Source organism: Centroberyx gerrardi, chromosome 14 (assembly GCF_048128805.1).
Source record: "Centroberyx gerrardi isolate f3 chromosome 14, fCenGer3.hap1.cur.20231027, whole genome shotgun sequence".
In the NCBI taxonomy this organism is placed as follows: Eukaryota; Metazoa; Chordata; class Actinopteri; order Beryciformes; family Berycidae; genus Centroberyx; species Centroberyx gerrardi.
The window spans coordinates 15,704,194-15,717,737 of record NC_136010.1 but is presented as its reverse complement, the minus strand read 5'-3'; the positions used below and the strand labels follow the sequence as shown (position 1 = coordinate 15,717,737).

The 13,544-nt window shown below is 43.8% G+C and overlaps 1 protein-coding gene across 2 annotated transcripts; it reads right to left on the bottom strand.

Annotated features, from left to right (window-relative positions):
- Nucleotides 1–1,366: 1,366 nt before the first annotated feature.
- Nucleotides 1,367–9,724, bottom strand: LOC139928301 (prickle-like protein 2). Of its 2 annotated transcripts, XM_071920789.2 has the most exons (10): nt 9,578–9,724; nt 5,883–5,996; nt 5,578–5,715; nt 4,938–5,141; nt 4,461–4,647; nt 3,342–3,496; nt 2,958–3,201; nt 2,400–2,909; nt 1,970–2,310; nt 1,367–1,900 (listed from the first exon to the last, which is right to left on the bottom strand). In XM_071920789.2, exons 1-10 carry the CDS (start codon nt 9,707–9,709, stop codon nt 1,367–1,369), a joined length of 2,559 nt encoding a protein of 852 aa, XP_071776890.2. In that variant the 5' UTR covers nt 9,710–9,724. The 2 variants fall into 2 exon arrangements, with proteins under 2 accessions (XP_071776890.2, XP_071776889.2); XM_071920788.2 differs by having other exon boundaries at nt 1,367–2,310; nt 2,400–3,201.
- Nucleotides 9,725–13,544: the final 3,820 nt, after the last annotated feature.

Sequence of the window (13,544 nt, the reverse complement as noted above, 5' to 3'; positions counted from 1 at the left end):
GACGAGGCCGGGGATTGTTGTTTGTACAACGGGGAATGAGTGCAGATCCCTTTTGATGTTTGATCAACTGGGCAGACTGCCGATGAACAGATGGTGTTTCCTTACCAGAGATTGGACAAAAGTTTCAAGGGAGAGAAACTATCATTCAAAATACTCCGCCAACCACTCAACAACCAGACAACGGTCACAACCAACCAGAGAGCTGAATAGAAGATACAACTTCCTGGCTGATCATTGAAGTACACTTTATTTTCAATATGAGACAACAACATCAAATTGACATGCAAGCCTCCCTATCTCTACATCATGTTATACAAATAATGATTCTTTAGATACAAAATATAATATATATAAATATTTAAGACCATATGTACATAACATTTACATTACTACATCCATTACTTTAATAACATTTTATTACTATATATACATTTAACAGGTATCATTCTTTAATTTATTATTATTATTATTAGTTATTATTAGTTATTATTATTAATCATCTATAGGTAACTCTCAAAAAACAAAGCATGTTGCAGAAGAGAAAACGGGACCATACCTGACGTTACTGTGCCTGAATGGTCAAGGAGCAGAGGCGAGCTAGCACTCTGTCCTTGGTAAAGCATGGAGAGCAGGCTATGTAGAGCACAAGGTTCAACAGACTATTTGTACAAGGTGATAACGGGGCTAGCGAGCCAACACTATATTCCAGCAGCGTTTGGATCCCACTGAGGTAAACAAAGACATAGCTTGGAATCTAGCACGTAGCTGTCACTGTCCCAACACAATTTCAGATTTGTCCACATAGAATAGGTTTACTGCCCAGAGCCTGGAGCGCTGAGCTGTGACCCGCGGCTGTCCAGAGCAGTCGGATCACTGCGGTTTCACCAGTACTTCCCTTTGAATCTGTAAAGGGGTTGTTCATTCTCTCTTGCACGCACAGACACACACATGTACTGTTATACCCATTAATTTGCCCTGACCAGACTATATTTAGCAGTCTAATCCATCCATGCTTCCTTGTGCCATCGCTTGATTTGATCTGCATCATTGTAAACATTTCTGTTGTGTAAGCCAGCTAAGCTTCCTCTCATGATTACATCATACTGTGTAGGTGTACACAAACACTACCCGGTGTAGAGTTGTGTAAGCTCACATACATAAAAAATGCCTTTTGCTTTCTTCTACTCCCCCCCCCCCCCCCCCCCCCACACACACACACACACACACACACACTCTCACTGTCCGCTGTCTTACTCTCACCTTCCCACTCCCTCTCCCTCCCTGTTGCTTTCACGCTCTCCTTACCTCTCCCTCTCCCATCTCTTTCTCTCTCCTGTTCATCCCTCCCCATCTCTTGGCTCTACATCTAGGAAATTATACAGTTTTTGCTCTTCCTCCTCTGGCGAGTGTGCAGCTGGCCATGAATCGGTCCATGCAGAGGTCCATGATGACCCCCCATCCCAGAGGGGCTGTAACGGTGGCGCAGCTCCTCGTTGATGTAGCGCAGCTGCACAGGCCGAGGGATGGGTTCCCCCAGGAAATAACCCTCATCTTCCTCAGACTCCGAGGAAGAGGAACAGCTGGAGCACCAGGGGTCAGCCCCCTCCCTGTAGCCATCGCCCCAGTATGGCCCACCCAGCCCCGCGGGTTGCCAACCAGCATTCTGCAGGGTGAGATCAGAGGTGGTGCGGGGACAGGGCCGGTAGGACTGCTGCCTGCACCCTGCTGGTCCCAGGCCAAACAGCTCCCTGGCAGCGTGGCCGGGGGGGAAGCGGTCGTAGTCCTCCTGGACGCGGCGGTAGGGCGGCTCCACCATCTGAGCAGGCCGGTCAGCCACCAGGTGCAGGGCGTTGTCGGAGCGGGAACGGCGAGAGCGTTTGTGGTGGCGCCCGCTGCGGTGCTGGCCGTTACCATGGTTACCGCGATGGTGTTTGCGGCGTCTCGGTTGTGGCTGCTGTTGCTGGGATACAGGCTCCTGCCCGTTTGGGTGCCGACGGGGGATTCTCTCACTCATGGGAATCATGCGCAGGTTTCCGCTGCTGCCTACCAGCCCAACGCGACCTTTGCCTTCAAAGGCCAGTGGTTGCGGGCCGTCCCAGTACTGCAGGGGGTATCCCACTCTCAACGGAGCATCCATGTTCCCATAGGGGCGAGAGGACAGGGACTCTGTGCTGTGGAACTGGACTGAGGAGCTTAGGGTGCCCATGTTGCTCTTCTCAGACACATTCACACCAGAGTCCTTACTCAGGTCAGGCATTGAGAACCTGGACAGATGCTCCTGACGCTTACTGACCCCATCCAGAGAGTTACCTGTAAAAAGCATACATCGCACATCAGTTGTTCATATTATATAGCATTGTCTCATATTGTATCAGATACTGTATCATATATCACTGTACCTGTAGCATTGGACATTGTGAGGGACTCCATGGATCCACGAGGGGTCTGTTCTAGAGGAGTGAGGGGTTCATTGAAGCTCATGGCATTAATGGGGTTCCTCCTGGTCAGCGGGGGCCTGCTGTCCCTCTGGAATCCATGCAGGCTGATGCTCCTCTTGTCTGAGAAGCCCTGGCTCTGGCTGGACATCTCGTTGAAGCTCATCTGGGTGCGTAGCTTGTTGGGCCTGAACTCATCCTGGCCATGGTGGGTCCAGTTCTCATTGAAGGAGTGGCCCCTGAGGGCGGCCATGGGGGTTCTCTTGGCGTTACCTTGCTCCTTCCCCCAGGAGTCAGGCCTCTGCCCTGGGTTGACAGGGCTCTGGGCTGGAGGGTGGGGGTTCGGGGTGGGATTGTAGCCCTGCCTGGGGTTACACTGCCCCAGCAGCTGTATAGGTGTCGCAGCAGGGGAGGGTTCCCGTTGGGAGGTCTCATACGCAGCGGGGGCGTAGGGTTCATCCCGGCTCATCCACACTTGGTTCAGGCTCGGGGCGCGGCTCGGGGTGCGGCTGGGCGTGCGGCTGGGGGTCCTGCTCGGGGTCTGGCCAGACGAGAGGCTCAAGCGGTCCATCTGAACAGACAGGGGGTCAATCTCGGCAGACAGACGGTCAGGCAAGGGCGGAGGAGCCGGCTGGCGGGCCTCAGCGCTCCGCCGTTCCTGCTCGGCATTCCGGCGCTCTTTTTTCCCAATCTTGGTGCTGTGGCGGGACTCGCGGGAACGGGCACTCTGGAAAGCTGAGTCTGAGGAGTCAGACTCATCTGGATCCTGATTGGTTGAAATACAACTAATTAGTAAGATGATTAAACTGCTAATCAATGTATACATATATCATCTCTAAGTATACAGATGACATACAGAAAATTAATTCAACCAATAAAATATTAGTCATATGTTTTGTTAAGCACCTGTCCAGCGCTGCAGGACCGTGAGCAGAAGATCTGCCCCTGTTTTGGCAGGAAGGGGCGGCCCAGCAGCGAGCGCTTGCAGCGGGCACAGCAGAAGCATTCCTCAGTAGCGTGCCAGTGTTGCCCGTCATACGTCATCTGACCTTGGTCAATGCCTACAGCCAGATGGGGAAGAGATAACCATAACTTTAACACTTAACATACCAGTTACAAGTTTAATGGTTAATAATAGTTAGTATACTTGGGCCATCTCTAGGCTCCACTGTTTTAAAATCGTCAGGTGATGGCAGCTACTCTGACATATATTCAATACTAGTATAAGATTGTTCTCCTTCTAAATCCATGGTGCATGATTTTAGCACTCCCAGTAATGAACACAGCCAAGCACAGTCTGTCTTTTAGCCAGTAGGTTAAGCTAATCTTCATGAATTATTCCTCTCAATAATGGTATTTATTGGGAGTAATGGAATCCAGTACAAACACAGAGATCTGCTGTAGATTTATGACAGTGTAGCCTGATGTTTTCTATGGTACTCATTGGTATGGGAGTATATCATTCTGTTAAACTCTGAATTGGGCCTCTATAGGAATGCTCACCTTGGATTATGGCACAAGGGATATTAACATCATATCCTGTGTATTGATAAATGGTATTTATTGGGAGTAATGAAATCCAGTAAAAACACAGAGATTTATTCTCCTGAGGGAGAATATTTGTAATTGTACACTCAAACACATGATTTTTCAACTGAGATATATATATAACATGAGAATACATTTCAGTAGATCTGCTCTGAGCTTCTTTCAGAGCCTCCATCTGGATACAACATGGCTTCCTCTGAAACAAGCTCAGTTTCCTCACTGTTATTGGAGCCTGGGACGATAATAACCATCCACATCTCACTGCTCCGACTACGCCTCTCCACAGCTGTGTGCTACACGGGGCTCAGAGGGCTAATGTTACCCACATTTAAATCTGCTTCCTAAATAGCTGTTAGAGGTTTTCTGTGAAGTGAGTGTAAGAAAGACGTACCCAAGTGTGCTGTTAACAGTTCATGTATGTTTGTGCTGTTAAAGTAATAATAGAAATGTGCAGGAAACATGTCCGGAGTGCTGTACCTATGTGTTCTCCACATGCGTCACAGTACTCTGCGTAAAGGGACTCGAAGCAGTTACAGCAGTGTGGCCGTCCGTCCTTCATGATGTAGCGCTGGCCGCCGAGCGTAGCCTCACACTCAAAGCAACAGAAGTGCTTCATGTGCCAGTGCCTGCCCTCTGCCTTGGTGCACTCATCAGCAAAGATTATCTGCATGACCGAGACATCACATTTATCAGCGCAGATATTCTACAGAGAGAAACTGATGCGATTGAGATGAATGGAGGTGACGGGGGAATGAAAAATGAAAGACACATTTTTAACTCAGTAAAGGCCTGCTTGCCACACATTAAGTAGAAAACAATCAGACATGGCCTTTCTGAGACATGGCAAGAATACTGAGACATCTTTTCACTACAGACCAGTTTAAACCCCATCCAAGCCTCTTTGCTATTCAACCATTTCCAGCCCTGAAGGGCTGTGAGCCCAGACAGGCGCACCTCATCACAGGCACAGCAGCGGGGTTTCAGCCTCTCGGCATGGTGCCGGCCACAGTAGATCTTGCCATCCTGGTAGAAGTAGATGAGATCCACCAGCAGTTCCTCACACATGCTGCAGACAAAGCAATGCGGGTGCCAGCATTGCCCGTGGCCCGCTCTCGCAGCAAACACCACAATGTCTCCTCCGTTTATCTGACCCCCACACTAGAAAGGAGAGAGAGGGAGAGAGGGAGAGAGAAAGAGAGAGAGAGAGGGGAAAGGAAAGAGGGGGATGCAGAGTGATGAGGAAATAGGGATGGGGAAAGAAGGAGAGAAAAAAAGATGAATGCAAAAATAAATGTGTGGAGAAGAGAGGGGAAGGGAGGGGGGTGAGAAAATGGCACTTGAAATGAATATGATCTTTCAAGATTGAAGTGTTTTCTACTTCTAATCTGTTTCATCTATCTGATGAAACATCAAAAAAGAAGCACAGGCAAGCAAATCTCATGTCATTTATGAAATGGGCAGATTTAGGATAATGCAAATTCCTTAGACAGGGAGAAACTATGAAAAGTGTTGGGCTGGCAATTGTTACCTTCTGTCAGTGAAGAGGAGGACAACAGGGGAAACAAAGGGAAGGGACGCTAGCTGTTGGCTGTACCTGTTCACAGATGGCCCCGTTGATGGTGAGGGGGAAAGGACGGACGTTGCCCCTGCCCAAGTTCTCCTTCTTCCGTTGGTTGCTGAAGAGCTTAAGCTCTCTTTTCTCCTCGTCATCCAGAGTGTTACAGTAACGGACCTGGCCAACACAGTTAATCATCACTTCAAGTAGGCTCATCTGCCACATCTGTCTTTATATCAGAAAGTTAGAATGCTTCCTAGCTACTGGAAGTTATATTAAAACACACAATCTGTTAATGTATAAATGAGTGACACAAATTTACTGCAGTATGGAAAGTTCTGTACCTCGTTGTCATGTGGTGGCAACTGGTGAAGCAGTTGTTTGATGCGATATTTCTCTCCGGGGCTGTTTATATAGGGAACCTTCTCTTCTGGTAGGGAGTTATAATACTGATGCACCTGAAACAAACACACGAAACAAAGCTCATGGTTCTGAAAATAGCTACAAACTTAAGATCGTTCAATAATTAGGGATAAGGTAAGCACTACAGTGAGGTAATTTTGTAGCCATGGCAACTGACTCATTATGCATTTATTGTACTGAGGTAAAGGTAGTCGACTTCACATAATCTACCATGTTTCATTATTTCATTTTAGTGGTGCCATGCCTGGAAATGGTTAAAATCCACCCAAATGAATGTGAAAGCAGTTTCAAATTAATTTATCATGGTCTTCATGTGCATAGAGTTTGTTTTTGTTCTGCCCTCCATCATCATTGCCCTTGAAAATCAGTGTCTGGAATTGAAAGTGTGTGAGACAATGAGTCCTGTGCTGCTGCAGCAGATGCAACCTTGAACAGCATCCGGCTCTTTCAGTTTTCACCAGCCAACACTCAGATTGCTGAAGAAACCTGAGTTACACTCTTGTATACCGCTTTGCACTTAGCATTCATGGTCCAGAAGAACTTGTTGTGTTGGTATCCATGGCCTAGCACTCCTTTTATGTTTGCAAGTCAGCGGGTGAAATGGAGAAAAAACGATAAAACTATAAAATAAAAATATGATTAGTGTTTGAGAAGTACACACCCATCTGATGGCACAAAGGATTCTTGTCATATGTCACTGATTTTCAATACAGTCTTTGACACAAAATGATCTAGTTTTCACTGCAGAGTAAAGCTCTATATTGTTGAAATGGCTGTGGACCAATTTGCATAATTAACATAATTTAAACACCTGGTGTCACATATTAAGTCTGCATTACCACCAACAAAAGTACAACGTTCTCGATCTATCAGAATGCATTTCCACACGTTTTCTTAAATAGTCCTGAAACACACTGTTTTCAGCTTGTTTCTGCCTACTACACATTATGGAAAATGTGAATAAGTGGTAGAGAGCGAGAGGGGAAGGGGGCGTGGCTCTGTGATGGACTGGTGCCCCCCAGATCCTCAGTAGTCCACCCACTTGTTTATATATGCTATGGAGAGTGACACTGAGTCTCATGGCAGTTTTGTAACCAAGTGGTCATTTGAGGTGGAAGACTTCTCTCCCCCAGAATCTTTTTGAAAGGCTGGAAAACGGGGAACCTTTGAAAAGGGCTACAACTGTATCATCACTGAGTACTCACTTCTCATACTTTACAGACTTCTTTTTTTACTGTCAAACATCCTGTTAGACCGAACAGGTTGTAAAAACAGTTTTGACTGGATTAATGGTTTCACATGTTTCCTTAATAGCTCTGTCTGTTTTGAGTTCTCTATCATTTGGTTGCAGATAATCAATGGAAAGCTCTACCTGATCATATCCTATATATATCAAGCTCTTAACATAGCTTTAATTCACTGACTCAACTGTATTATTAGACAGTGAACGGAGTTTAAAATGAGTACAACCTACATTATAGGATAGGTTGTGTTACAACAAATAAAAAAACAACATTCTGTTCATGAACACACTCAACAGATATGATAGCAAGAGTCTGTTGGGTGACTGGCTCAGAGTCAGTCAGTAGTCGACAGTTTGGCCGGGGGCCACAACATTTGGGGAAGCAACTCTGCCAGAAACTTGAGGAGTAAAACACTTGAACCATAAGCCGTTGTTCAAATCAAATGATGAAAAACTGCATGGAATTCACACTGTTGTTGTTTTATTTGTGTCAGCATCACTCTCAAAGTGGTGTTGCCAATAGGATTTGAATTTATTTTCACGGTTTGTACAACAATCATTTCCAAAGCAAATAGAATCCGAAAATGCCCAAATCCATTTGATTAGAAATGATGCTGTATTTTTTGGGTCATTTTTATGCTATATTTCTTAGTCATTTCTTTGTCATTTCTTTGTCACAAATAGACTGTTAACGGTCATTTAATCTGTGACTGGGTCAGTCCATCCTTTATGACTTGTTCTTACAACTAATAAAGCAATTATAATATCAAAACTAGGAACTGTATGTTCAAACAATTCAATCAGTTAACTGTACTGCATTAGATAAGTAATGTTGGTGATTTTCTTTTACATTGTGAAGCACAGGAACACATTGTACAGAGAGAAATCTACAATCTTCAAACTAGTATCCAGAAGTGTCCAGATGTGGCGGACTTAAAAATCATTATATTCAAGCACACCAAAAAGCAACAGGCAGCTCCAATTTCCTTCATCTGCTGTTGGATGAGAGAGGCTGCAGCTTCTTTCAGCATCCTGTCAAGATGGCTGACTGGAGAAAATGACTGTTATCAGCTCAGCCTGTCATCTGTTAACAGAGCCCTAGGAGGCCTGCTGCACTACAGTGCTGCACTTACAAAATAAAGACAGAAGTGTTCAGAGCCTGACCCAATAGTTGAACAGAACCTTGCTTATCTGAACCGTCGATTTCCTCACTGATGAACGCACTGATCACAAATATGAAATGATTTGAAAATACCTCCTATCAAATGTGCACAATTGTTTACATTTCCTTGATTATGCAAGCGATTAAAAGGCATTTAAAGTGCAAATTGGTCCAGACAGGGCATTTTGGAATGTGGGTGTAAAGATTTTGCCACACATTTGAGTCATCCAAACATTTGCTGGCTCAAATTGCAATGATCTACTAAACTAGAGAACACAGAACAAACTGATGCTCCATATTTCAACAGCATCCTTAAATGGAATAAGAATGGCCATATTCACATGTTTCAGTCTTTTTTATAGAAAAAAAAAGGAATTATATGCTTGATGTTCTCTTTAGGTGATTAGAGCAATGCCATTTACTGCAATCTGGGAGGTTTTTGGGGCTTTGTCAAGTCACAGGCCCATATCATCATCATCATCATATCAGCAAATATCATTACAACACAAACCACAATCCCATACAATTGAATACAAATGGTTGATAAATAATATAGGATCAAATATTTTGAGTCACAGAGCGATTCAGTCAACATAGCATTGCGTCATTTCTGTCCTTCGGACAAATCAACTAATTGGTCTGCGGTTCCTTTTCATGGTTTGGTTATGGTTGTCATTCTGCTAGACTGTGACCTTGATTCCTACACAGTGGCAGCTTTAACACTGACAGCTCAGAAACTTCTTCACGATTATTCTTCCATGAAATGTCTGACAGCTATTTCTCTGTGATATGTGCATGTCATCCCTGCCCTCCCTCCTCTCCCCTCCAACCCCACATGACCAAAACACCATGAAGGGGATTTAAAAACAATAACGACCCGCCGTCTTGTTTTACTGCCTTGTCTCAGATCAGTGAATTTTCCATCTTGGATGATTAGGAAAATGTCACAGACACATTATCGCACAAATAATTAAATTCCTCTGACCGATACAGTTCAATTTGATATGGTCTGGCAATGCCGGACTAAAGGTGACTCGAAATAAGCACTGGCTGATGGACTACTTATGCTTATCCAGTGCAAGGCGTGGTTATGGGTGTGTTACTGGGTTTGGGGCTAAACACTACTTTTTAAATGTGAGTTGAATATCTGTGATTTGAAAGGGAAGCGAGGGGAAACGACAGATTTGGTTTGTGTGTGTGTGTGTGTGTACCTGTTCAGGGCTGAGGCCAGGGGGAACCCAGGCGTATTCCTCCAGCGCGCACCCAGAGTCGTCGTCAGAGGTGGAGTTCCTCTGGAAGTCGTACATGAGCTTGGTGATGGTCTTCTCCATCTCCAGAGGCATGGCCGTCACAACATGCTCCTCAGCGTGACTCCTGCAGGGGACACGGGTACTCCTGCTGTGGAGAAGAGGCGAGGAACAAAGGAATAAGGAGATAAAGTCACAAAAGAGAGAGAGAGTGAATGAGTAGGGGAAGGGAAAGAGGAAAAGATGGGGAAAAAGGGAGTAAAGAGGAGAAATCAATATTCTAGACTATTATGTGGAAAACAGTAGATTCCCCAGTGGTGTATATCAGGTCTATATAGCAAAATGAATTACAGAGATCCAAGCAATTTATTATGAAAAATACTATGGGAAGCACAGTACACATTCTCTCTCACTTTCACATACACATACACACACACACATTCAAAACCATCACTGGTCCAGATCCTCTAAAATCCATTCAAGGTTTATGAAAAAACAAGATCAACACATTAACATGCAAACAATACAATTTCTGCCCACAGGACTAGCACCATTGTGTATGGGCTGATGGCTTTACTTGAGTGTGTATGGATTAGAGAGTGCACAGTTTGATTTGAGCCACACATGGCAAAGTCAGAAGGGGGGGGGGAAGAGAGGAGGGTGCTCTGGCTGAGAGGAGAACAGCTGCACACATTACTAATACATGAATGATTAACAGGACTAGGTATTGCCTCCACCACCAGAAACATGCAACTCAAATGCAATTAATTTAGCAAGCAATTTGAATATTTAGTGGGGCAACAACAAGAGCACGAATGAGCTGTAACTGTTAACTTCACATGGATTGTCACTTTAGATGCTGATGGGTGGAGAGATATTAGAGATAGTCAGACAGTCCAAGTGGAAGAAACAATCTTTGTTTTGAAGAATACCAGCTCCTAATGTGGGTTTGATTGGTGATTACTGAACTTGATAATGATGTACAGAGTGAACAATCAACATGGGCAAAACTGAAAACCTTACAGGAAGATACAGACAGCCACTGATTCTTCATTTTTTTCTGTTTGAGTCATAGATCAAGGTCATAGCAGTGCATTAACAAAGTCCCACTAGAAACGACACTGCATGATGGTCCACGTTTGAGTGAGAGTCAGGCCCTGAAATGTCTGATTCCAAAATGATCTTTCCCAAACCATGTGATGGGTCTTCTGCGGCTGTTTCAGACAGCAGCGCTATTTCCCACAGAGCAGAAAGCACGGAGAGACGGAGCTTCAGCAGTGGCCAGGAACAGCAGACATTTCCACAGACTGAGCCAGTGAGTCAGAGCCCTGTACTGTTTATCTCTCTAAGATGGGTGCTGCTGATTCCTTTATGCGCAGAGATCGGAGGTACGTAACCTCAAGCCCCTGGCCTGGCCCGAGGCGGTTCTTCATTAGTGAGTGGAGAGAGTGAGAGTGGCCTCATGGGAGACCTGCAGCCTGTTGCACCAGTTAAACTTAGGTTCAGATGTAGACTAGTTTGGATGTAAATTCTCACTAAGTTTATACAGTACTTAAATTGTATTGGTTGCACCAATTAAAATAGTTCCAATGTAGACATACAGCCTACCTTACAACTTATGTCTACATAGCCACTTATATACAAACTTACACCTACATCCCACTGTGTGCAAAGTCTTCCATACAATATTTGTGGGCATGGCATCGATTTGATAGATGGGAAAACTTGCTAGAGGATCTGGTTTAACAAATAACAAATTTGTTGGCAAAATGAAATTAGATCACTGAACTGATGAAGAACCAAACTACAATATTAGCTAGCTGGCATTACACTAAATATCACTTTCCAACAATATTATTAGTCATAGGGAGACTTGCATTATGCCTAACTAGCTACATAGCTTTTAGCCTGTTGAAATTCACGATTAAACCATTTGATGATACTATTGTCACTAATTACATCTAGTTGTATACACATATTTATGTGGGTATGGGAGACAAACTACAAATGAATCCTAATATGCACTAGATAATGTTCCTATTTGTTGACGTTTGGTGATGTTAAACTAGCTAGATTTATCCTCTTCTTTCACTGTTGTGTGAGTTAGCCAATATTAACTAAGGCTACTGTTAATTGAGGCACAAGTTAATTTTGGCACACTCGTTATTGGAAACAGAAGGTGAAAGTGTCCCCATGCGACAATGTTTTGGTTAGTGCTCCCTTTACACTCTGCTAGTTAAGAAGTGCCTTAAGTGTCCATGGTGCAGTTAAACAAAGACACAGCCTCAGTGTCAAACGAACTACTTTCAACGTAATGTTTGGTGTAGTCTTTACACCCAAACTTACGATTGAGTGCACGCTCAGCTGGTGCAACAGGCTGCTGATGAGTGTGTGAGTTTTGACGTAATACACACTCGCCAGGCCGAGCGGTTAGTCATGACACACACTCCTCTGTTCTTCCCCAGCAACACAAGGAGAGAGGAGAGCCGTTCCAAGTTGTTAACTTCTGTTTCCTGGAGGAGGCAACTTCTGGGTAATTCATGCTTCAAAAAGAAGTGGTAATACATATTTGGGGGAAAAGAACGATTCTACTTTTTTTCAACTTTCTAATTTTCTACATTTTTGTAACTTGTTTGCCTTCCTCGAGGTGAACACACAATGCCCAATGTTTTTTTTATAATTCGCTTCTTCACACTTTCCAGTCACATCACTGTGGCTTGGTACATCTTGGTACATCCTGATAGAGCTGGACTGTATTGTGGCTGACTGTTGTTGTGCTTGCTGAGAGTGCCTCTTTTATAGTTACTCAAATAGGACGATCAATTCTTTAATTCTCCATGCATTTTTGATAGATGTAATGTACATTCAAGAGTTTCTGTCCCCATGATGTTATTTATTTTATGTTGACATGTTTCTAAGTCATATTTAAGGTTTTTTTTTTTTTATCCATAGAGAAAGTAGAGGAAGGGCAGGAGACAATACCTTTTTGGAATTCATTTAATCTAATTTATCAATGTCATCTATTCATTTGTCCAATAAAAATAAAATCTTTATCTTGACAGAGGGAGGAACCATGGTGTTCCAAGTTTTATCATCCTGTATTTATCATCAGTTCATGTATATACTTCTTTAGCAGTATGTGTGATGGTGAAGAAAGCATCTTCTTCTATATTTTTGAGCACAGCCATGAGAGGATTCAGGGTTCAAGGTCTGTTAATTAGTGGTAATTAACAGCTTGTAATGGTCTACAACAGGGATGGGCAACCGTGTGCCATGGAGGGTTTTCATTCCAACCAGGTGATTTCCCTGATCAACACACCTTCAAGCAGAGAGGAGGCATTGATCGGTGAAATCGGCTGGTGTGGAGATTGGTTGGAATGCAAACCTGCACACTCTCGGATTGGAAGATGACACTCATCTTCCAATCCATCCCAAATTGCCCCCAATTTTCCTCAATATTGTGTTTGGATAGCTGGAGCGAAAATAACCTGACATTTGTCTTTGTAGGAAGGATGAGCCACGGTGTGCCAAGTCCCATCTTCTTGTATTTCATGCCTTCAAATGTATTTTTATTGCGATGCGTGATGTTAAGAGGTATGATTACCTCTCCCTCTCTCTCCGCAGGATCATGGAAATTAATAATTGCACCCTATTAGAAATATTGTAATTATTTCAGTAAAATATGATAATTGTTTGGATTGAACAGACAGGCAATGCGCAACAATCTTACTGCCTTCACATAATATTGTCATGCTGATTTAACATGACTTGCTTAGTTAATAAGTGTATGGACAACAGCTTAACCTATAGGCCTAATTTACAATTTGTCTCCCTTAGTACCTTGCTGTTAAGGTAAGATCATTTGTTGATTTGTGCCTTCCTCACTCCTTTTTCACCTCTTTTAACTTTTGGAACAAATAATGAATTTAAA